Source organism: Pristiophorus japonicus, chromosome 1 (assembly GCF_044704955.1).
Source record: "Pristiophorus japonicus isolate sPriJap1 chromosome 1, sPriJap1.hap1, whole genome shotgun sequence".
In the NCBI taxonomy this organism is placed as follows: domain Eukaryota; kingdom Metazoa; phylum Chordata; class Chondrichthyes; family Pristiophoridae; genus Pristiophorus; species Pristiophorus japonicus.
Window position 1 is genome coordinate 491,877,489 of NC_091977.1, and position 26,260 is coordinate 491,903,748.

At 45.4% G+C, this 26,260-nt stretch overlaps 1 protein-coding gene across 4 annotated transcripts in view; it reads left to right on the forward strand.

The window, feature by feature from the left end:
- Positions 1-26,260, forward strand: part of LOC139277169 (1-phosphatidylinositol 4,5-bisphosphate phosphodiesterase gamma-1-like) — a 273,993-nt gene that overhangs the window by 118,825 nt on the left and 128,908 nt on the right. For all 4 annotated transcript variants that reach the window (XM_070895279.1, XM_070895298.1, XM_070895271.1 and 1 more), the window contains exon 2: positions 11,632-11,781. In XM_070895279.1, the coding sequence (XP_070751380.1) occupies positions 11,632-11,781 (150 nt within the window). The remainder of the gene's footprint in view (positions 1-11,631; positions 11,782-26,260) is intronic.

The following is a 26,260-nucleotide window of genomic DNA, read 5'->3' on the forward strand; positions in this document are numbered from 1 at the left end:
CTTCCTTCCCTTCTCTTCTGAACACACGACCATAGGAATTGCTGGATGAAAAAAGGCCGAAGTTTATCCAGTTCGCTTTCTACCATCTTGGTAGTCACATGATACAATGATAATAGAATTACTAACTAATCATGGCAATCAATCTCTATCAATTAATGTACAACAGACACAGACATGACGTGCGGAAAACCTCTGTGGTGGAGAGCTTTGGGAACCATAAGTCCAAAGTCACCTGTTCCTTCCAAGCATGCTACACTTACCAGCGATGCCATGGCCAGAAATCCAAAGTTGATTCGCCAGCAAGCTGCCAATGGACATCCAGCATGTGACCGTAGCTTGCCGAGGTCATTTAAATGAGGCCCAAGGCCCAATATTGGATGGGTCTCGAGATCGTTTCCAACACAAATCAATTTCTAGGCCACAGATTGTTGTTACAGTTCCATAGGTAGCTGTCACCAGGCAGTTCATCATTACTGTGACTGTTTCCATGTGTGAGCCTCGGCAGTGAGTTTGATTATGGGGAGGGGAATGCATTGTACTTGACTTCCAGCAGGGGGAAGATCACTGGATAGCAACCAGGAAGGTGAACTCTGGCTGATTTATTTCCCCTCCATATTTCTCGGGATACTGAGCCCAACTGTAGCTCCCTTGCTGTGATCAGCTAACTTGACACAGACCTGGGATTGATACTAGGAGCCACCTATTCTATACGGCTCAGTTCCACACTTGTCAGTCTCCTTGTCACAATTGTCTCGAGCTACACTCTCTTGTTATGCCACCTGACCACAGAAAAAAATAGATGGAATTAAAAGAAGAAGAAGGTCTTGGATTTATATAGTGCCTTTCACGACCACCAGATGTCTCAAAGCACTTTACAACCAATGAAGTACTTTTGGAGTGTAGTCACTGTTGTAATGTGGGAAACGCAGCAAGCTCCCACAAACAGCAAGCTCCCGCAAACAGCAATGAGCTAATGACCAGATAATCAATTTTTTTGTTATGTTGATTGAGGGATAAATATTGGTCAGGACACTGGGGATAACTCCCCTGCTCTTCTTCAAAATAGTACCATGGAATTGTTTACATCCATCTGAGAGGGTAAACAGGGCCTCGGTTTGACATCTCATCCAAAAGACAGCACCTCCAACACTCCCTCAGCACTGTACTGGGAGTGTCAGCCTAGATTTTTGTGCTCAAGTCCCTGGAGTGTGAATTGAACCCACAACCTTCTGATTCAGAAGTGATAGTGCTACGCACTGAGCCACAGCTGATACTAAAGGAAAAGAAAACAGCTTCCAATTGACAAGCAGGTGGCAGTAGAAAGGATCCAGCCACTTTAATATCTGATAGAAGTTGATACCCAGCAAAACAGTGTCTGACACAATTTACACAGAGATCAGGTGGTGGATTCAAAAGCAGCTGCTTCCTGCCCCAATTTCACCAGCTTCAAATTAATCTCATCTAAGTATTCCACAAAAAAACACCTGCTTCCTGTTGTAATTTATGAATGATGCCCATTGTTCTGCTGGTGCAGTAAGCCAGCTTAGTCAGTAGCTGAACCATATATAGTCCAAGCAGACCAGCTCAGATCCTCAGTATTTTGTTGTTTTTTTTTATTCGTTCACGGGATGTGGGCGTCGCTGGCAAAGCTAGCATTTATTGCCCACCCCTAATTGACCTTGAGAAGTTGTTATTGAACCACCTTCTTGAACCGCTGCAGTCCATGTGGTGATGGTACTCCCACAGTGTTGTTAGGGAGGGAGTTCCAGGATTTTGACCCAGCGACGATGAAGGAACGGTGATATGCTTCCAAATCAGGATGGTGTGTAACTTGGAGGGGAACGTGGAGGTGGTGGTGTTCCCATATGTTTGCTGCCCTTGTCCTTCTGACTGGTAGAATTTGTGGGTTTGTACAGTGATGTCGAAGAAGCCTTGGTGGGCTGCTGCAGAGCATCTTGTAGATGGTATACACTGCAGCCACGGTGCGCCAGTGGTGGAAGGTTTGCTTAAGGTGCAAATCAAGCAGGTTGATTTGTCTTCGATTGTATCGAGCTTCTTAAGTGTTGTTGGAGCTGCACTCATCCAGGCAAGTAGAGAGAATTCCATCATACTTGTGCCTTGTAGATGGTGGAAAGGCTTTGCGGAGTCAGATGAGTCACTCGCCGCAGAAAATCCAGCCTCTGATCTGCTTTTATAGCCACAATATTTATGTGGCTTGTCCAGTTAAGTTTCTGATCAATGGTGACCCCCAGGATGTTGATGTTGGGGAATTTGGTGATGATAATGCCGTTGAATGTCGAGGGGCAGTAGTTAGATTCTCGCTTGTTGGAGATGGTCATTGCTTTGCACTTGTGTGGTTCAAATGTTACTTGCCACTTATCAGCCCAAGCCTGAATATCGTCCAGGCCTTACTGCATGCGGGCATGGACTGCTCCATTATCTGAGGAGTTGCGAATGAAACTGAACACTGTAATCATCATCGAACATCCCACTTCTGACCTTATGAAGGAGGGAAGCTCATTGATGAAGCAGCTGAAGATGGTTTAGCCTAGGACACTGCCCTGAGGAACTCTTGCAGTGATATCCTGGGGCTGAGATGATTGGCTTCTAACAACTAGAACCATCTTTCTGCTAGGTATGACTCCAACCAGAGTAGAATTTTCCCCTTTACTTCAATTTTATTCGGGCTCCTTGATGCCAGATTTGGTCAAATGCTGTCTTGATGTCAAGGGCAGTCACTCTCATCTCACCTCTGCAATTGAACTCTTTTGTCCATGTTTGGACTAAGGCTGTAATGAGGTCTAGAGCTGAGTGGTCCTGGCAGAACCCAAACTGAACATCGGTGAGCAAGTTATTTGTAAGTGTCACTTGATAGCACTGTCGACGACACCTTCCATCACTTTACTGATGATTGAGAGTAGACTGATGGGGCAGTAATTGACCGGATTAGATTTGTCCTGCTTTTTATGAACAGGATATACCTGGACAGTTTTCCACATTGTCAGGTAGATGCCAGTGTTGTAGCTGAACTGGAACAGCTTGGCTAGAGTCGCGGCTAGTTCTGGAGCACGACAGCCGGGATGTTTTCGGGACCTATAGCCTTTGCTATCCAGTGCGCTCAGCCGTTCTTGATATCACATGGAGTGAATCAAATTGGCTGAAGACTGGCTTCTGTGATGATGGGGACCTCAGGAGGAGGCCGAGATGGATCGTCCACTTGGCACTTCTGGCTGAAGATGGTTGAGTACGTTTTGTGCCCTTGCTACTCTCAGTGTTTCTTCCAAGTGGAGGAGTACTGATTCATCAGCTTCTGGAGGGCGATAGGCGGTTTCCTTGTCCATGCCATGAGACTTCATGGGGTCTGGAATTGATGTTGATGAGTACCAGGGCCACTTCCTCCCGACTGTATCCCACTGTACCACCATCTCTGGTGGGTCTGTCCTGCCGGTGAGACATGGGATGGTGATGGAGGAGTCTGGGATATTGGCTCAAAGGTATGATTCTGCGAATATACTATGTTCCTATTTTGGCACAAGTCCCCAGCTGTTGTGAGGAGGGACTTTGCAGGCTCGACTTGGCTGGGTGTGCCTTTACCGTGTCTGGTGCCTAGGTGCGCTGGCATTGACAGCCTTGCTTTCTGACAGCAGGGATGTTAATGGCTTGTGGTCCATTTATAATTCAAACTTCCGACCGAAGAGGTACTGATGCATTTTTTTTACACCATAGACACATGCGAGCGCTTCCTTCTCGACCATCCCATATCCCCGTTCTGCTTGAGAGAGCGACCTGGAGGCATAAGCCAAAGGTTGTAGCTGACCCTCAGCATTACTCTGCTGCAACACGCACCCAACCCAATAGGACGATGCACCACATGTCAGAACTAATTTTTTACAGGGGTTGTACAGGGTCAACAACTTGTTTGAATAAAGTAGGTTTCACGCCCGATCAAAAGCCCGTTCCTGACAGTCCCCCCAAAACCAATCGCAATCCTTACGCAGGAGCACGTGCAGCGGCTCCAACAACATGCTTAAGTTCGGCAGAAAGTTCCCGAAATAATTCAACAGTCCCAGGAATGAACGCATCTCCGATGTGTTGCAGGGTCTGGGTGCTCGTTGAATCGCCTCTGTTTTGGATTCGGTGGGCCGAATCCCATCTGCAGCAACCCTCCTGCCCAGAAACTCAACCTTGGTAGCTAAGAACATGCATTTAGACTTCTTGAGTCGCAGGCCTACCCGGTCCAGTTGGCGTAGCACCTCCTCAAGGTTGTGGAGGTGTTCCTCGGTGTCTCGACCCGTGATGAGGATGTCGTCCTGGAATACGATCGTTCCCGGAATGGATTAAAGCAGGCTTTCCATGTTACGTTGAAAAATCGCGGCCGCTGATCGAATGCCAAACGGGCACCTGTTATACGCAAACAGCCCTTGTGCGTGGTGATGGCGGTCAGTAGTTTGGATTCGTCGGCCAGTTCCTGGGTCATATAGGCTGAAGTGAGGTCCAACTTGGTGAACAGCTTGCCGCCTGCCAGTGTGGCGAAGAGGTCCTCCGCTCTTGGGAGCGGGTATTGGTCTTGTAGAGACACCCGATTGATGGTGGCCTTGTAGTCGCCACAGATCCTGACAGAGCCATCCGCTTTTAGAACGGGAACTTTGGGGCTCGCCCAGTCGCTGAATTCAACAGGCGAGATGATGCCCTCTCGCAACAGCCGGTCCAATTCGCTCTCAATTTTTTTCCGCATTACATACGGCACCGCTCTGGCTTTGTGGTGCACTGGCCTGGCATACGGGGTGATGTGTATCACTACTTTAGTGCCTTTGAAAGTCCCGACACCCGGTTGGAATTGTGACTCGAATTGATGTAGGACTTGTGAGCACAAACTTCGCTCCACCAAGGACATTGCGCGAACATCCACCCATTTCCAGTTCATCTCGGCTAACCAGCTCCTCCCCAACTGTGCGGGACCATTGCCCGGGACAATCCAGAGTGGCAGCTGGTTCACTAACCCATCGTGCGTGACAGCCAACATTGCATTGCCTAGCACCGGAATGATTTCTTTGGTGTAAGTCCGTAATTGTGTTTCAATACGCTCTAATTTGGGTCTACTTGCTTTGAGTGGCCATAGCTTCTCAAATTGCTGAATGTCCATGAGTGACTGGCTGGCCCCAGTGTCCAGCTCCATGCGTACTGGGTTATCGTTCAACAAAACCCTCATCATCATTGGTGGTGTTTTGGTGTATGAACTGTGAATATTCGCCGCATGGACCCGCTGAGCCTCGGCGTCCATCGATTCGCCCCAAAAGTCATCCTGCCTCACAGAACCCTCTTCTGGTCCATCTGCCTCATATAATAGTCCGGTTGCAGGTTTTCTGCACATTCGAGCTAAATGGCCACTGAGATTGCAGTTTCTGCAGACAAACTGTTGGAATCTGCAAGATCTGACTGAGTGTTTTCCCCCACACCTCCAGTATGAGTTAAAGTTTCCATTGTTGGGGACAAAGGGACTATGGCCAGGAATTTTGCGCTGACTGTCCCTTTGACTGCTCTTAAGTACCCTATTAGTGGGTGTCAATGGCCCCATCCCGGGCCGCATTGTCCACTGTGATGGCGTGAACATCCGTTCAGCCTGCCATTGTCTCTGTTGAGGTCCTGCTCTGGGGTCTGTTGCTGCCTGGTAAATGTCAGACTGCCCCTGCCTGCCTGTGGGGCTCTGAGTAGCATTAATGATGTTGACTCCCAGATCTATCGCCGTGTTAGAGGCAGAATTGCGTGCGTAAATCATTTTCATCTCTTCATCCCCCGCCATGAAAGTTTGAGCTAACAACGCTGCCGCTTCCAAGGTCAAGTCCTTGGTCTCAATTAACTTGTGAAAAATTCCCACATGACCGATACCCTCGATAAGGAAGTCCCTTAGCATCTCCCCCCTGCATGCGTCTGTGAACTTACAGAGGCTGGCCAAACGCCGGAGGTCCGCTACAAAGTCTGGCATGCTCTGTCCTTCACGACGTCGGTGGGTGTAGAATCTGTGTCGAGCCATATGTATGCTGCTCGCCGGCTTGAGGTGCTCCCGATTAATTTGCTAAGCTCTTCAAAGGTTTTGTCCGATGGCTTTTCGGGTGCCAGTAAGTCCTTCACGCACGCATAAGTCTTTGGCCCGTAGCTGGTCAGGAGATGAGCCCGTCGCTTGTCGGCTGCTGCATCCCCCAGCCAGTCTTTAGTAACGAAGCTTTGCTGAAGCCTCTCGACAAAATCGTCCCAGTCTTCCCCAACACAGTACCGTTCCTCTGTGCTACCGGTGGCCATTCCCGTGGGTCGTGAATTCCCGTTTCTCGTCGCCAATGTAAGGTCCTTACTCTACAGCATGAAACCACACGAGGCACATTCCAGGGACAGGCCACTCTGTGACCTTAACTCTTTATTACAGGACTCCAGAAGTGGTGACCCTGTGTGGGACCTCCCTTTATATACCTGTGAGATCAGGTAAGGAGTGTCTCCCACAAGTTCACCCCCTGTGGTCAAGGTGTGCATCTGAGTTGAGTGTATACAGTAGTACAGTGGTGTTACATTGTAGTTACAAACATGACAGCCTCAACTCCACTTCCCTGCCTGCTCCCCATAACCCTTGACTCCCTTATCATTCAAAATGTCTGCGGATCATTAGTCCAGGCCTCAGAATTCCTAGTCCAGCAACATAACCACTAAGCTATCATACCGTTGGGTTGCTACAATTGACCTGAACACACTTGGCTCTGGCTGGGGGACAATCACCCAGATTTTTCAATCCTGTTTGCTTTTCAGTGCTTGTTGTTATGTGCATGTGTACACGTTGCATGAGGTTTGAATTGGGGTGCTCAACCCCCATCAACACTCATTGTCCAAACTCACATATGAAGAAAGGTTCTGTCTGAATCGTATATATAAATAAAACACAAATGTAGTTCCAGTACAAATACCAGGCGAGGAACAAATTGTACCCATTATTTCAGATGTCCATTGTGTTCCACTTGAGCAGCTTCAGCATTTCTTATTGTGATGAAATAAGTATTAATTTTTCAACTGTTCTTTCCATTGCTTTCCTCCTCCTCTATAAGCGCCCCCTGTGCAATTGTATTCATGCATGTAGGATGGCAAAGTACTTGTTACACTTTAGTAATAACATGGAGTGCGTGGTCACACAAACCTAACCTTCCAAAATGTGTCAGCCATAGCACTCTCGCCTCTGAGTCAGAAGTTTGTGGCTTTGAGTCCTGTTTCAGAGCCTTGAACACAAAATCTACACTAACACTCCAGTGCAGTACTGAGGGAGTGCTGCACTGCCACTGGTGGCGTCTTTCAGATGAGATGTTCTCTTAACTGGATGTAAAAGATCCCATGGTGCTATTTTGAGCAGGGGAGGTCGCTTTGGTGTCCTGGCCTATAGTTATCCCTCAATCCACATCACTAAAACAGATTATCTGGTCATTTATTTCATTGCTGTCTGTGGGACCTTGCTGTGTATATATTAGCTGCTATGCTTCCCTACATTATATTGGTGACTACATTCCAAAAATATTTCATTCGCTATAATGCGCTATGGGATGTCCTGAGGTTGTGAAAGGTCTGACATAAAGACAAATTCTTTTTTCTTTGCTTTTAAGCCTTTGTCTCATACTGTTATCATTGTGCCTCTTATTAAACTGATGCAAAGGTGCTGGAACGGTGGTTTCTGGTTAATCGTTGGAAAAACTCCCCTAAAAGTGCTGTGGATAAGTTGACAGCCTAAATTGCATTGAACCATACAGACCAGGAGTGCCAAATGTTCAATCCCCAGCCTGTGCTGATTGCAACTGGAGCGATAATGAGTGACTTCTGTTGGCCTGCTAGAAGGGCCAGGTTTTCTCACTCATGATTGGCTATGATGTCCCCTGTTACCGAGTAGCCTCTTGGTACTCAGTGTTTAAACTCATGAATGAAAAATGTCCACACGGGTGAGGGAGTGAAGGTCGCCTGTGGAAATGTAGTCCAGGAAACATTGTCAAGAGAGTGGAGGGAAGGGGAGAAAATTGTGAGGAAAATAAAAACATGCAATGCCAGCGGTGTCTGGCAAATGAAGAAAGCAACTCAAGTGAGAACCATGTGTGAATATGGGCAAGAGGCAATGAATGGTTGGGGCTTTAGGAAGCAGCTCAAAATGTCATCAATTAATTTTAAACGTGATTTTATTTTTTCTGTGGGTGGTTCTGAATCAATCAGAGGATTATTTTGCTTTGTAAAAGGAATTTTGCTAATAGAATAGGCTGCATAGATTAAAACTTCCCTACTGAAATAAGGATTTGAATCCAGCCCAGATTGATGAGATGAAAGCATTGCTCTCTATGAGTACTCTGTGAAATTGCTTTGGTCCGTCTCAGGGAATGGTTTGTGTGTAAAGTGGAAAGTTTCACACTGACACCGTATTCTTCTGTAGCTGCGGCTGAGGCATATTGCGAGGATAGTGTAAAGGGAGCTTTACTTTTCAGTGGGCTGTGCTACACCTGACCTGGCAGTGCTTAACTCTGGCACTGGCTGGCTATAATTCTTCTTCGCTTCTGTAACATTCTGTGCTTTTATAACCATCAAAACCGCAAAATGAAAGGAGAGTGAATAATTGAGCTTCCTCAAATATTTTTACAATCAACCAGTGGTGTAGTTAACAAATATTGGAACAGTGATTTTCAAACTCTGCTCGTCCATTCTTACCAGAGAAAAACATCACCTTCCTTATAGCCGGAAACAGCCATTTCCTGGACACAAGGGTTGATCTACTGCTTCTTCTGCCTCTGATGATTTCTGGGTAGAATGATATCACAGAGTTCAGTTGTGTGGAGAGTCTAGAGAAGCTTGGATTGTTCGACTTAGAGCAGAGAAGGTTAAGGGAAGATTTGGTAGGGATGTTCAAAATTATGAAGGGTTTTGATAGAGTAGATAGGGAGAAACAGTTTCTGCTGGCAGAAGGGTCGGTAACCAGAGGACACAGATTTAAGATAATTGGCAAAAGAAACAGAAGAGAGTTGAGCAACATGTTGTTACGCAGTGAGTTATGATCTGGAATGCACTGCCTGAAAGGGTGGTGGAAGCAGATTCAATATGGTATTGGATAAATACTTGAAAAGGAAATACTTGCAGAGCTTTGGGGAAAGAGCATATAAGTGCACCTAATTGGGTAGCTCTTTCAGAGAGCTCAGGCTCGTCGGGCCAAAAAGTTTCCTTTTGTGCTACATGGTTCTATGATTCTATGAGTTCGCTGCAGTTACGTAAGTTTCCATCGAATTTTTACTCATAAATTTTACCAATCTGTTATGAACATTACACTTCATTGTTTCAGTACACGATATTCACACAAAACCGGTTAATAAAAAATATATATGTTTAAAGATCGGTTTGTACTTTTTAAGATTAATATGGAAGAATATATTTTAGTCCAATTTTCGGAACTGCAGAATGAATTTTCACTTTTATCACCAGGCGATAAACAGGCAGCCTGGCGGTATGCCGCACCCAATCATGTCAATAAACACGAATATCGGGTGGAGTGTAAAATGGATGGGAGATCTGCAATCTCCCATTTTCCACCCAGCGGTAAAAGTGTAAATTCACCCATGCATCTCTGAAAAGGTTTCTTAGACATGAAATTACATGTAGTAGCGCCATTCATTAAGATCAGTTTTCTTGAAAAAAAGCCGGCCATCTCGCTTCCGGTCGCTTCCGGTGTGGGACACAATGGCCACCATTTTGGAGAGGCCGGCAGCATGGACGTTGCCTCTCCCTTGTAAATGAACAGTAATGGTGACCATGAAACTGTTGTTAAAAAAAACCCCATCTGGTTCACTAATGTCCTTTCGGGAGGCAAATCTGCCATCCTTACCTGGTCTGGCCTATATGTGAGTCCAAACCTCCACAGCAATGTGGTTGACTCTTAACTGGCCTCCGAAATGGTAATTAGGGAAGGGCAATAAATGCTGGTGCCCGCATCCCATGAACAAATATATAAAAGAAAAATTAAATAAAACAAATCAAACTCAAATGAGGAAGTGCACTGTCTGCCTTGCTCTCTTTCTATCTGTCTATCTGCTTCATAGATGATAGAAAATAGAACATTTGTCTCGCAAGTGTATGAAATTAGCTCTGACGTTTTCCAACTGTCAACAAAGACTGCACGATCCAAATTCAATTCACAACATCATAGCTCAAGGCAAAAAATATCAAGTCCAAGTTCAAGCTTTTTGGAGGAGGCTGAAGCCTTCAAATAAAAACTTTAATGAAGGCATTAAAATATACAAAAGTCAACTATTGGATAAATGTAATCATGTTATAAACATTTTTTATTTTACATAGAATTACGTAAAATATACAGCACAGAAACAGGCCATTCGGCCCAACTAATCTGTGCTGTTGTTGCTATTCCATACGAGTCCCCTCCCATTTCAGCCTTTCAGCATATCTTTGTATTTCCTTTTCTCTCATGTACTTGTCTAGTTTCCTTTTGAAAGCATCTAAGCTATTCGCCTTAACCACTTGCTGTGGTAGCGAGTTCCACATTCTAACCACTCTCTGAGTAAAGATATTTTTCCTCATTCCTCTAATTAATTTATTAGTAACTATCTTGTATCTATGCCCCCTAGTTTTAGATTCTCCCACATGTGTGAACATTTTCTCCACATCTATTCTGTCCAACCAGTTCATAAGTTAAAATTTTGTTTAAATTTAGTTTTTGGACATTAGAAATTTTTGTTTATGAGAAAATCTGGTGGATGCAAAATAGCATTTTGAACAATTTGTGGTATTAAAAAAGCAAGTGTAATCTTCAGGTGAAGTGGAGGAATAGCTGAACCAAGGGCATAGGCATATTGCAGTCTGTATTTTTGTTTTTATCTTTGTATTTTAAAGTGATACACTCTATTAACTTTTAGCTAGTACTTCGATTTGATATCACTTATAACTAAAAACCAAACATTATTGCAATTTTGCAGGCAAAGAAGTAGAATTGGTTAGAGTATAAAGGCTGAAGACCGGGAATTGGCACACTGAGGCATTACAGTGCCATTGCTGACAGGAAGACATAATTAAAGCGCGACCAAGTTTGCATTATAAATATGCACATAGGAATATATAGCGGAATAAAAGTTGACAAAAAAGTATTCTAAAAACATGGCAAGTAAGGTTTTGTAGACAGGAAGTACACACACATGTAAGGTTGTTATTATATTATTAGTTGGCCTTCTGTGGCGTTATATAATCTTCAGTTGAAGTGGGAATAGTGGGCCATTGGACCTGGTGTGTAGACTAAATCAGTCCCCATTATAAAGTCCTACCGTATGTATTTATTTTTTGTATTCCCATTAATTCCTATGTCCACAGTTATAATGCAAGTTATCCATGTAAACCTGTCTTGCTATAAGTAAACCCGATTGCCAATGTTTACGCTGCAGCACCTCCAATGGGGGGAGGGTGTAATTACAACCTGACAAGTTTTACATAGGCAGTTTCCATTATAAATGTGGGCATGGGACTTCATAATAGAAAGTGTTGACAGAAAGGACATGCAGATACAACATTGTTAATATTATTCATTTAAACCGTGGAATAACCTGAGATTTTTTCTTTTCTCTTTTCATATAGTTGACATTCGGGAAATTAAAGAAATTCGACCTGGGAAGAACTCGAGAGATTTTGAACGTTACCCAGATGATGCACGTAAACAAGATGCTAGTCTGTGCTTGGTCATTCTGTATGGAATGGAATTCAGACTGAAAACACTAAGTCTATCAGGTAATTTATTATAGTCTTTTTGTGCTGATCAAGTAGAGATGTTAGTGCTGGAAAATACATTATTTTCCCATTTCTGATATTCAGTATCAGCACTAAGCACTCCGACATCAGGTACAGTGCAGGTTATGTACAGATTAATGATCCCTCTACTTTAGCCTAACAAGTAGTCTCAGATCAGGTATAGTAAAGGGTAGATGCAGAGTAAAACTCTCGCAACACTGACCTAGCAGTAAGTAGGACTGAAAGAAGAAAGGAGAGAAAATTGACAAGAAAAAAAAGTTTTCAGCTACATAGCATCTTATGATTGGACAAGAAGGTCCAATAATATGGCACTTCTTATTTTAGAGTATGACACTGAAGATGTGGTAGTTTTAGAGTCACTGAGCAGAGCCATTCATATGGCAGTCTTGACAAAGAGTGTTGGCCGTGATTATATGTAGCATCACAGTCCCTCACCCAATTCCCAAACAGACATATATGCAGCAGTGGTTGCTGGACAGCAGAAACCCTGGTCAATTTTCCACATCTATCTCAGAGCTCTGAAACCAAGTCATCATCATCATAGGCAGTCCCTTGAAATCGAGGAAGACTTGCTTCCACTCTAAAAGTGAGTTCTCAGCTGACTGAGTCCAATACGGGAATTACAGTCTCTGTCACAGGTGGGACAGACAGTAATTGAAGGAAAGGGTGGGTGGGGAGTCTGGTTTGCCGCATGCTCCTTCTGCTGCCTTCGCTTGGTTTCTGCATGCTCTCGGCGACGAGACTCGAGGTGCTCAGCGCCCTCCCAGATGCTCTTCCTCCACTTAGGCCAGTTCTGGGCCAGGGAATCCCAGGTGCCGGTGGAGATGTTGCACTTTATCAATGAAGCTATGAGGGTATCCTTGAAACATTTCCTCTGCCCACCTGGGGCTCACTTGCCGTGTAGGAGTTCCGAATAGAGCGCTTGTTTTTGGAGTCTCGTGTCGAGCATGCGGACGATGTGGCCGGCCTAATGGAGCTGGTCGAGTGTGGTCAGTGCTTCGATGTTGGGGATGTTGCCCTGATCGAGAACACTGATGTTGGTGCGTTTATCCTCCTAGTGGATTTGCAGGATCTTGCGGAGGCAGTGATGATGGTACTTCTCCGGCACTTTGAGGTGTCTCTTGTATATGGTCCACATCTCTGAGCCATATAGGAGAGCAAGTATCACTACTGCCCTGTAGACCATAAGCTTGGTGCCAGATTTGAGGTCCTGGTCTTCAAACACTCTCTTCCTCAGGCGATCGAAGGCTGTGCTGGCACACTGGATGCGGTGTTGGACCTCGTCTTAGATGTCTGCTGATAGTAGGCTCCCGAGGTATGGAAAATGGTCCACGTTGTCCAAGGCCGCGTCGTAGATTTTGATGACCAGAGGGCAGTGCTGTGTGGCGGGGTCAGGTTGGTGGAGGACCTTTGTCTTATGGATGTTTAGTGTAAGGCCCATGCTTTTGTATGCCTCAGTGAAGATGTTGACAATGGCTTGAAGTTTGGCCTCTGAATGTGCGCAGATGCAAGCATCGTCCACGTACTGTAGTTCGATGACAGAGGATGGGACGACCTTGGATCTAGCCTGGAGGTGACAAAGGTTGAACAGGTTCCCATTGGTTCTATAGTTTAGTTCCACTCTAGCGGGGAGTTTGTTGAGAGTGAGATGGAGCATTGCAGTGAGGAAGATCGAGAAGAGCGTTGGCACGACAACACAGCCCTACTTGACCCCGGTCCAGATGTGGATTGGGTCTTTGGTGGATCCGTTGGTCAGGATCACGGCTTGCATGTTGTCGTGGAGCAGGCGGGGGATGGTGACAAACTTTTGGGGGCAGCTGAAACAGAGGAGGATGCTTCATAGTCCTTCATGGTTGACAGTGTCAAAAGCCTTTGTGAGGTCAAAGAAGGCCATGTACAAGGATTAGTGCTGTTCCCTGCATTTCTCTTATGGTTGTCGCACAGTGAAGATCATGTCCGTTGACCCCTTAGATGATGGACTCCACATTGTGACTCGAGGAGCTCTTCTCCATCACTGAAACCAATTATAGAGGTCCTATTGCCATCCCAGTTGAGATTAGCTAACTCTGCATAGGCCAAGGACTGAACTTGGGATGCGCTTCACCAGGAAGAACAGCTCATTAGATAAACTTGGTGAAGATCCTTAGTCTTCAGAAGACCACTAGTCAGTTTGTTTTGAATTCAGTCATGCCCTCAACCTTACATCTACTCACAACATGGGTGATTGAAAATTGATCAGAAACACTGGCTTTTTTTCCCCCCTCTTCCTAACCCAGAGATTCTGAGTTCAGTTGTAGCGTCCCTACTATCACTAAGCCACCTGAACTTAAAATTCCTCTAGTTTGGCAAGGGACCTGTTGGGCAGAATGGCCTGTTTCTGTGATGCAAATACTATGTATGGCTCAGTTCCATGCTGGGTCACTCATTTGCAACCGAGCATTTGGAGAACCATGCTGAGCAAGTTAAACCACTTATCCTGAAGTGAATTGTGAATTGCAACACAATCTAGGGGGCTTAATGACAACACATCCTTCACCATAAATCCAGTTGATAATTTTCTGAAAAACATCAGGTTGCATGATATTAATTTGTAAAAAATACTGGGCAGGAAACATTTACAACATTAGGTGCCCTTAACTTATAAAATTAAAGCATTTTATATTAAAGAGTAAACCTCACCATCAACTCTTGGCTCATTTGATAGTACTCTCACCTCTGGGTCAGAAGATTCAAGTAACTTACCAGGAGATTGAGATCATATACCAAGTACATTTCAGTACTATATGACTCATGCTGGATAGTGCATTCATCAACTGGTGGAGTCCTGCATTGTTGAAGGTGATGTTTTTCAGATTTAATTCATATTAAATTGAGGCAGTGCTCTGCCTGTTCCAGTGGTTCAGGTGGCAGTGAAAGTTTGCATGGTGCTATTCAAAGAGAAGAAGAAATTTCTTCCAGTATCTTGCTCAATATGCCTTCTTTATCTTTGGTAAATGGAAGGAAAGCAGCCAAAAGTCATGGTATACATAGAAACCAATGACATAGGAAAAAGTCAGATGGAAGTATTGCAGTGAGAGATTTGAGGAATCTGGTTCTAACCAGTGTCCGCTGTGGCTCAATGGGCAGCACTTTCACCTCTGAGTCAGAAGGTCATAGGGTCAGGTCCCACTCCAGAGACTTGAGCACAAACATTTAACCTGACACTCCAGTGCAGTTCTGAGGGAGTGCTGCACTGTCTTTCGGATGAGATGTTAAACTCACAGGTGGAGCTTCAGAAGCTCAGGGTCACACTTGCAGAATGAATGGAGGTGTTCAGGCAAGCCAGCCACTCAATCTGCGTTTGTACAGGACACCGCATCCTGAGCAGTGAATACATTAAAATAAATTGAAAGAAGTACAAGTAAATCGCTGTTTCACCTGGAAGAAGTGTTTGGGGCCCTGGAAGGTGGGAAGGGAATAGATAACAGGGCAGGTGTTTCATCTCCGGTGCTTGCATGGGAAAATGTTGTGGGAAAGGGAATGAGTATTGGGGGTGATAGAAGAGTGGAGTCCATCAATGTCAGCAAGGATGGGAGTGATGAGTGAGCAGGACTTGGTATAGGATAGGATATAGGTAGATACCTGATCGAACACGAGAAGGGAAACAGAAAGCAATAAAGATGAGCAAGGTAAAAATGTCAAGCGGAAATTCTGTCGAAGAGAAGAGCAGAACTTCTTCAAGGTGGGCATTCCTGGAAGAGAAGTGGCAGCGAATTAAACACTGATAGAAAAGCAGAATACTGCAGATGCTGGAAATTTGAAATAAAAACAGAAAATGCTGGAAATACTCAGCAGATTGTGAGAGAGAAACTGAGTTAGCATTTCAGGTTGATGAGCTTTTGTCAGAACTGGAAAAAGTTAGAGATATAAAAGGTTTTAAGCAAGTACAGAGGCTGGGAAAGGGGAGGGGAGGAAATAACAAAAGGGAAGGTCTGAGATAGGGTGGAAGGCAGAAGAGATTAAATGGCAAAAGGTATGATGGTGCATGGCGAAAGGAGATGGTAATGGGACAAGTAAAGAAATAAAAGATGGGTCGAGAGGAGGTACAAATGAGAATATCAGAATCATCTGCAAAAAAATGGGGGCAGAGGTTTTGATCTGAAATTGTTGAACTCAATGTAGGGTCTAAAAGACTGTAAATAGAAAGATGAGGTGCTGTTCTTTGAGCTGTAATCATGTATGCTTAGAAGACAGATCAGGAGGATAAGTTTTGACACGGTAAATGGGTGTAGGACCAGATGCAGTTGTTATGGGTGACGTGAAATGAACAAAGTTAAAGAGCAATCGAGATAAAACTATGAACCTGGACACAATACTGGATGTTCCATCAAGCATTTGATCAAGGAACCCAAGCGATTGTGGGATCTATTGCACTGAATATTAAGTAACAAATAGGAGAAGGTAGAACAGGGCACACTGTTTCACACTTCGGAGTTTAAGGTTAGGGCTCATGATGGAAAACAAATGTGTACAACAGAAAATAATGTGGGAAAATAAAGGCAAACAAAAAAAGATTTCTGAAAGTATAAAGTCAGCGATAGCCAGTGGACCAAGATGAATATTAAAAAAAGGAATTTAAGAAATAGGTCAGTACAGCTGAAATAGAAAATGAGGTTAGGATAGCAGGGAATATTGAAGAAAATGTCAAGCACTTCTAGAAATATATACACAGCAAGCAAATAAAAAAGTAATGGGTGGAGGCACTGAAAGGTGACATGATATCAAGTGACCAAGGGATACAAAATTAATTAACCCTAGACAGTCTCCCCAGCATGGAATTTGAATCACTGGGGGATTGGGACGGAACTACTGGAACAAATAGAAATGTCAGATGTGCAGTCACTAATAGACTGATGACAGTTGAAGGAAGACAGGGCACCGGGGTCTGGATGAACTTCATTCAAGAAGTGACTTGCAAAATCAGTCGCATATTTGTCATTTAGGTGATCATCTGAAATGGGAGTTGTGATATCTTCTTTACAACATCATAGACACACACATGCAAAATAGCTATACAGGAACTTCCGTTATTGTAAACATTAGTGGCTGCATTTCCGCAGTAGTCCACATATATCGCAGTGTGGGCTGGCCTGTGCTGCCCTTGGGCCCTTGGCTCTTCTGGTCCAAGTACCCTCATTTGCCTCACCTCTGCCACAATCTGTCGCCGCTCCTCCGCCAAACATTCACCTCACCTCCACCGCGATCTCACAGCGCTCCTCCGCCACGATCTCTCGCCGCTCCTTCACCACAAAAACAATCACCGCACCTCTGCCACGATCTCTTACTGCTTCTATGTCACGATCTCTTGCCGCACCTATGCCACAAACTCTCGTTGCTCATCCGCACCGACCTTCCTGCTCCTCCTCTGTACCTGGACCCTGCTGATGTTCCTGCCCACGCTCCAAAACGGCGACCAGGGTTTTGATGATGTCACCCAGTCGCCCATCTCAAAATCGTCGCACACTTGGAGCAGCTCGCGCTGGAGGTTGCAATGGTACGTCGCTCCAGCTCTTTTATAGCCTGACCTGCGGAGGTATCCTCTCGCAGATCGGGGGGGCCACGTTGTCCCAAGCCTGCCGTTCCAGCTCTTTTGTAGCCCGACTTCTGCCCTAACCTTATCACTATCACTAAAGAAGTAGTACTCGGTAAAATAATGGGACTAAAGGTGGACAAATCCCCTGGACCTGATGGCTTGAATCCTAGGGTCCTAAAAGAAGTGGCTGCAGAGATAGTGGATGCATTTGTTGCAATCTACCAAAATTACCTGGATTCTGGGGAGGTCCCAGCAGATTGGAAAACCGCAAATGTAACGCCCCTATTTAAAAAAGGAGGTAGACTGAAAGCAGGAAACTATAGACCGATTAGCCTAACATCTGTCATTGGGAAAATGCTGGAGTCCATTATTAAGGAAGCAATAGCGGGACATTTGGAAAAGCATAATTCAATCAAGCAGAGTCAGCATGGTTTTATGAAAGGGAAATCATGTTTGACAAATTTGCTGGAGTTCTTTGAGGATGTAACGAGCAGGGTGGATAAGGGGGAACCAGTGGATGTGGTGTAATTGGATTTCCAGAAGGCATTTGACAAGGTGCCACATAAAAGGTTACTGCACAAGATAAACGTTCACGGGGTTGGGAATAATATATCAGCATGGATAGAGGATTGGTTAACTAACAGGGAACAGAGAGTTGGGATAAATGAGTCATTTTCTGCTTGGCAAACAGTGACTAGTGAGGTGCCGCAGGGATTGGTATTTACAATACAATTATTTACAATTTATGTTAATGACTTGGATGAAGGGACCAAGTGTAATGTAGCCAAGTTTGCTGATGATACAAAGATGTGGGAAAGCAAGTTGTGAGAAGGACACAAACAATCTGCAAAGGGATATAGATAGGCTAAGTGAGTGGGCAAAAATCTGGCAGATGGAGTATAATGCTATGGAGGCTGTGTCATTGAATATATTTAAGGCGGAGATAGACAGATTTTTGAGCTATAAGGGAATAAAGCGTTATGGGGAGCGGGCAGGGAAGTGGAACTGAGTCCATGATCAGATCAGTCATGATCTTATTAAATGGCGGAGTAGGCTCAAGGGGTCAAAAGGGGTATTCCTGCTCCTATTTCTAGTGTTCTTGTGAACAATTTAATCCTACGAACAAAGTATGGATGAATATCTTTCTCTGATACCTGCTTTGGCCAGCCATTTGCAATATAATCATATACTTTTGACATAACTGGGTCACGTTTGGTTGCTCTACCAATCTCTTCAGCTGTGACTGCAATTCATCAATATATAAAAAATAGAATACTTCTTCCCTATTAGGTGTAACTTGTGATGGAGATGCCAATCTAGACATAGCATCAGCATTACTATGATCAGTTGATCATCTGGATTCCATGCGATATGTATTTAAAATAATGAAAGGGATAGACAAGATAGAGGCAGAGAGGTTGTTTCCACTGGTAGGGGAGACTAGAACTAGGGGGCACAACCTCAAAATACAGGGGAGCCAATTTAAAACTGAGTTGAGAAGGAATTTCTTCTCCCAGAGGGTTGTGAATCTGTGGAATTCTCTGCCCAAGGAAGCAGTTGAGGCTAGCTCATTGAATGTATTCAAGTCACAGATAAATAGATTTTTAACCAATAAGGGAATTAAGGGTTATGGGGAGCGGGCGGGTAAGTGGAGCTGAGTCCACGGCCAGATCAGCCATGATCTTGTTGAATGGCGGAGCAGGCTCGAGGGGCTAGATGGCCTACTCCTGTTCCTAATTCTTATGTTCTTATATGCTGACAAAATCAAAGCATTCAGGCTACAGCTAATGTTGGAACTGTTGACTTTGGATGGAGGATTGCTGTCAGCAGCTTATGTTCAGTAACAATGGTAATCTTATGACCATACACGAATTTGTGGAACTTCTGGACCCCAAAAATTAATGCCAAAGCTTCTCTTTTAATCTGTGCATAATTATGCTCACTGGCATATGAGAGTGCATGAAGCAAAAGCAATTCATCTCTCCTCTTCACTATGAGAGATCTCAATCCATATGGAGAGGTGTCACATGCTAGCTTGACATCCATAGATATGTCATAGTGAACTAACATGGTACTTTACTATTGTGTATCTGTAAAGCATGCACTCCCATGTTCCGCCACCAGGGAGCACATCCCCTGAAGTCCCAAGGGATCCCAGCATCCCTTGGGAGCAGTGTAAATAAGCCGGCCCCTAAGGCCTGTTCCTCACTCTGGAGTGTCTTGATAAAGACTGAGGTCACTGTTACTTTAACCTCCCTGTGTGCAGGCTCATCTGTGTTAGGAACACAATAACTGGCGACGGGTACACGAATCCAACGCAAAGATGCAGCAAACTGTGGGCATCCTGGAGAAGTTCTCGGAGGGTGAGGACTGGGAAGTCTATGTCGAACGGCTAGACCAGTACTTTGTAGCCAACGAGCTGGACCGAGAAGGAAGCGCTGCAAAAAGGAGAGCGGTCCTCCTCACGGTCTGCGGGGCACCGACCTACAGCCTCATGAAGAATCTTCTGGCTCCGGTGAAACCCACAGATAAGTTGTATGAGGAGCTGTGTACACTGGTTCGGGAACATCTTAACCCGAGGGAGAACGTGCTGATGGCGAGGTATCGATTCTAAACGTGGCAGCAATCTGAAGGTCAGGAAGTGACGAGCTACGTCACCGAGCTAAGGCGACTTGCAGAACAATGTGAGTTTGATGGCTACCTGGAGCAGATGTTCAGAGACTTTTTTGTACTGGGCATTGGCCACGAGACCATCCTACGAAAACTTTTGACTGCAGAGACACCGACCCTCAGCAAGGCCATTGCGATAGCACAGGCATTTATGTCCACCAGTGATAACACCAAACAAATTTCTCAGCACAAAAGTGCTAGCAATGTTCATAAATTAACTGGAACTGTGTTTGCGAGTAGAAACGTACAGGGCAGAAGCCACAAGTCTGCAACTGCCAGCAAGCCTCAAGTGACCCAGATGACTCAGAGTCCGCAACAAAGGATGAATGCAAGGCAATTCACAGCTTGTTGGCGTTGTGGAGGCTTCCATTCAGCCTATTCATGCCGCTTCAAAGGGTATGTTTGCAAGAGCTGTGGAAAAATGGGGCAACTCCAACGAGCTTGCAGACGAGCTGCAAGCTCTGAAAAACCTGCTAACTACCACGTGGCAGAGGAAGATCGGTCCATGGTGGATCAAAGCAATTTAGTGCCTCAGAGAGAGGAGGCAGATGCTGAAGTACACGAGGTGCACACATTTCCGACGAAATGTCCACCTATAATGCTAAATGTAAAATTGAATGGCTTATCCGTAGCCATGGAATGGGACACTGGCGCTAGCCAATCCATCATGAGTAAAAATATGTTTGCAAGACTGTGGTGCAACAAGGCACTCAGACCAGCCCTGAGCCCCAACCACACGAAACTGACAATGTACACCAAAGAGTTTATCACTGTCCTGGGCAGCGCCATGGTCAAGGTCACCTACGAGGGCACGGTGCACGAACTGCCACTCTGGATTGTCCTGGGCAATGGCCCCAAACTGCTTGGAAGGAGCTGGCTGGGCAAAATCAGCTGAAACTGGGATGACATCTGAGCGCTATCACATGTCGATAAGGCCTCATGTACCCAAGTTCTTAACAAATTTCCTTCCCTTTTTGAGCCAGGCATTGGAAACTTTTCCGGGGCGAAGGTGCGGATCCACTTGGTCCCAGAGGCTCAACCCATTCACCACAAGGCACGAGTGGTACCTCACATGATGAGGGAGAGAGTGGAAATCGAGCTGGAAATGCTGCAACGCGAGGGCATCATCTCCCCAGTGGAATTCAGTGAGTGGGCCAACCCGATTGTTCCAGTACTCAAATGTGATGGCACGGTCAGGATTTGCAGCGATTATAAAGTAACTATTAATCGTTTCTCGCTACAGGACCAATACCCACTACCTAAGGCAGACGACCGATTTGCGACACTGGCAGGAGGCAAGACGTTCACCAAGCTCGACCTGAGTTCGGCCTACATGATGCAGGAGCTGGAGGAGTCTTTGAAGGGCCTCACCTGCATCAACACGCACAAGGGACTGTTCATCTACAACAGATGCCCGTTTGGAATACGGTCGGCTGTAGCGATCTTCCAGAGAAACATGAGGAGCCCACTCAAGTCGGTGCCACGCACGGTGGTTTTTCAGGATAACATATTGGTCACAGGTCGGGACACCGTCGAGTACCTACAAAACCTGGAGGAGGTCCTCCAGGGACTGGATCCCGTAGGGCTGCGGCTGAAGAGGTCGAAATGCGTCTTCATGGCAACAGAAGTGGAGTTTTTGGGGAGAAAGATTGCGGCGGACGACATTCGGCCCACAGACGCCAAAACAGAGGCTATCAGGAATGCGCCCAGGCCACAGAACGTCACGGGACTCCTCAACTATTTTGGTAACTTCCTACCGGGGTTAAGCACCCTTTTAGAGCCCCTACTTGTGTTATTGCGTAAATGTGAGAACTGGGTATGAGAAAAAAAACAAGTAATTGCTTTTGAGAAAGCCAGAAACATTTTATGCTCCAACAAGCTGCTTGTATTGTATAACCCGTGTAAAAGACTTGTGCTAGCATGTGATGCATCGTCATATAGAGTCGGGTGTGTATTACAACAAGCTAACGTTGCGGGGAAGTTGCAACCTGTTGCCTATGCTTCCAGGAGCTTATCTAAGGCCGAGAGGGCCTACAGAATGATTGAGAAAGAGGCGTTAGCGTGTGTTCGGGGTAAAAAAAATGCATCGGTACCTGTTTGGCCTCAAATTTGAGCTGGAAACCGATCACAAGCCCCTCATATCCCTGTTCGCTGAAAACAAGGGGATAAATGCTAATGCCTCAGCCCACATACAAAGGCGGGCACTTGCTCTATCAGCATATAACTATGCCATCCGACACAGGCCAGGCACCGAGAACTGTGCGGATGCTCTCAGTCGGCTACCCATTGCCCACCACGGGGATGGAAATGGCGCAGCCTGCAAACTTGTTGATGGTCATGGAAGCGTTTGAAAATGATAAATCACCTGTCACGGCCCGCCAGATTAGCACATGGACCAGCCAAGATCCTCTGCTGTCCCTAGTAAAAAAACTGTGTACTGCATGGGAGCTGGGCCAGCATCCCCGTTGAAATGCAAGAGCTAATCAAGCCGTTTCAGCGGCGAAAGGATGAGCTGTCCATTCAGGCAGACTGCCTGTTGTGGGGTAACCACGTAATGCTACCCAAAAAGGGCAGGGAGACGTTTATCTCGGATCTCCACAGCACACACCCGGGTATAGTAATGATGAAAGCGATAGCCAGATCCCACGTGTGGTGGCCCGGTATCGACTCTGACTTCGAGTCCTGTGTACGGCAATGCAGCGCCCAGAGAGGCACCACTAAGTTTGTGGTCCTGGCCCTCCAGACCATGGTCAAGGATCCATGTCGACTATGCGGGCCCGTTTCTCGGTAAAATGTTCCTGGTGGTGGTGGATGCTTTTTCAAAATGGAATGAATGTGAAATAATGTCGGGAAGCACCGCCACCGCCACCATTGAAAGCCTGAGGGCCATGTTTGCCACCCACAGCCTGCCTGACATACTGGTCAGTGACAACGGGCCATGTTTCACCAGTGCCGAATTTAAAGAATTCATGACCCGCAATGGGATCAAACATGTCACCTCGGCCCCGTTTACACCAGCCTCCAATGGGCAGGCAGAGCGGGCAGTACAAACAATCAAACAGAGCCTTAAATGAGTCACAGAAGGCTCACTCCAAACCCGCCTGTCCCGAGTACTGCTCAGCTACCGCACAAGACCCCACTCGCTTATAGGGGTGCCCCCGGCTGAGCTACTCATGAAAAGGACACTTAAAACCAGACTCTCGCTGGTTCACCCCAACCTGCATGATCAGGTAGAGAGCAGGCGGCAGCAACAAAATGTAAACGATGGTCGCGCCACTGTGTCACGGGAAATTGATCTGAATGACCCTGTGTATGTGCTAAACTATGGACATGGTCCCAAGTGGATCGCGGGCACGGTGATAGCTAAAGAAGGGAGTAGGGTGTTTGTAGTCAAACTAGACAATGGACAAATTTGCAGAAAGCACCTGGACCAAACGAGGCTGCGGTTCACAGACTGCCCTGAACAACCCACAGCAGATACCACCTTTTTCAAGCCCACAACACACACCCAAAGGATCAACGACACCACCCCGGACCAGGAAATTGAACCCATCATGTCCAACAGCTCAGCAAGGCCAGGCTCACCCAGCAGCCCTGCAGGGCCAACAACACGCCAGCCCAGCGAGGGCACAGCCAACAGACCAGAACAGACATTTGTACCAAGGCGGTCCACCAGGGAAAGAAAGGCTCCTGACTGCCTCACCTTGTAAATAGTTTTCACTTTGACTTTGCGGGGGAGTGATGTTGTGTATCTGTAAAGCATGCACTTCCATGTTCCGCCACCAGCGATTGCATCCCCTGAAGTCCCAAGGGATCCCAGCATCCCTTGGGAGCACTGTATATAAGCAGGCCCCTCAGGCCTGTTCCTCACTCTGGAGTGTTTTGATAAAGACTGAGGTCACTGTTACTTTAATCTCCCTGTTTGCAGTCTCATCTGTGTTAGGAACACAATATTTACCAATTGGCTTTTACACTTCTTGAATGCTGCGTTGCATTCTTCTGACCACTTCCAATGGACCTGTTTATTTAAACAGCACATTCACTGTAGTCAAATTTGTTAGGAACTTCCCATAATAGTTCAAAAGACCCAAAAATGATTGAAGTTCAGTGACATTCTTGGGAGTGGGTGCATTTCTGATTGCATCCAGCTTTCCCTTGGTTGGATGTAAACCATCTTTGTCGACTCTGTGCCCTAAGTACTCCACTGAGTTTTGAAATAACTCACAATTGTGAGCAGTCACTCGTACTCTGTGCTTCTCTCGCCGTTTGAGCAGTTTATTCAACACGCTATTATGAATTTGCCTGTTTGGTGCTGAAATGCCTATGTTATCTAATAACATACTTATTTCAGCACCAAACAGGCAAATCCATAATAGCGTGTTGAATGAACTGTCTGAATAACATACTACCCCTTCAATATGGGGATGGAAGACACTACAAATGGATACCTATTAAATTGATATCGGCCTCGAAGAGTATTTATAGTCAAGCATGACTTGGACTTCTCATCTAGTTCAAGTTGTAAGTAGACATTTGTAAGATCTAACTTTGAGAAGATCTGGCCACCTGTCAGCGTTGTGAGAAAATCTTCTATTTTTGGCAATGTATTGTGGAGATTATCCTCTAGAAACTGGTTTACGGTTACTTTACAATCACCACACAACCTTACCTTACCATCTGACTTAGGTACAACAATGGGTGTAGCCCAATTACTTAGATCTATCTCAGAAATAATGTTATCAGTTTCTAGTCTTTTGAGTTCTTGCTCAACTTTCTCCTTGAGTGTGTGTGGCACGAGATGTGGCTTGCAGTAAACTGGTCCAGCGTCCTTCTGTATTTGAAGCCTTGTATCGGACTACCTGTTTCACGGCGCACCTTTGGAGACTTCCTGATGATGTCATCTTTCGATGGAAATCTCGTTTCGACACGAAAAACCTCATTCCAATCCTGCTTCAGTGATCCCAACCAATTTTTACCTATCAAGGCAGGCTTGTCTCCTGACACTACTAAGAGAGGCAAGCTCTGAAATTGATCCTTGTATTTCACTGGTACGGTGATACATCCTACCACAGGAATTTGCTCTCCTTAGTAGCCTCACAGCTCTGTCTTTGACTTCTCCTTTGGAAAATCACACAACTTTTCGAGATATAGCGATTCCTGTACTACGCTCATGGATGCACCAGTGTCGATTTCCATGGGTATCCTGGTTCCATGGGCATCCTGGTTCCATGGGCATCCTGGTTCCATGGGTATCCTGGTCTACTTGAATACTTTGTGAATCGCTGTTAGATACCCCTGTGCTCCTGATGATGTGTATCTCCAGAACCTCCTCATCCTGTTGCTTCTCTTGAATGCTATATAGTCTCTGGTGATTTCTATTTATAGCATTGAACATCAGTTTACTCTTCCGTCGGCATGCCTTCGCAAGATGCCCAGTTTTCTTGCAGTCGAAACATTCTGCCTTCACATATGGACAGCTTTGAGTCATGTGTTGTTCCAGGCACAGATTGCATGACTTCAATGCTCTGTTACCTTTGCCAGTTGCTGAGGCCTTGGGACCCAACTGCCTTTCACTTTTAACCTGCAGGCGATTCACCTCGGTTGTCTGATGACCGGAAATGGCGTGAAATTCTCAGGGGTATTGGTTGGCCATATCCATCCATATAGCTGTCTGACAAGCTAAATCCAAAATTAAGTTAAGAGTTGTCAACAACTTTATTCTGATTGCTTTATTTTTCATTCCACAAACAAAGCGGTCACGCAATGCTCGGTCCTGAAATTTTCCAAAATTACAGTGAATTACAGCTTTTTGAAAGTTACAATGTACTCGTTGATATTCTCATCATGGAATTTATCTCGTGTTCTAAAACGATAACTTTCAGTAATTTCCAGGGGCTCAGGACTTTGGCTTGATGGGAACAAGCACATTTTTCAAGGTTTCATATACCTCGAGTCCTGATTCAGTCAGGAAAAAAGCTTGCTTTCTCTCTAACATTACCCGGTTACAGTTTTCAACATCGGGGATTTAAAACATTTCTAGCCGTTCCACATATGCATCGAAAGTCTCTTACTTGCACTGGAACTCACCTAAGCGCCCTATTATTCCCATAGACGTGGCCATCTGGACTCTGGCAATCTCAACAGTGTGCTTGAAATTTACCTTGGATTTTTAGTTGTGTTGCAAAACAAAGAAGCTCTCAAAGTCTCTCTATTGTT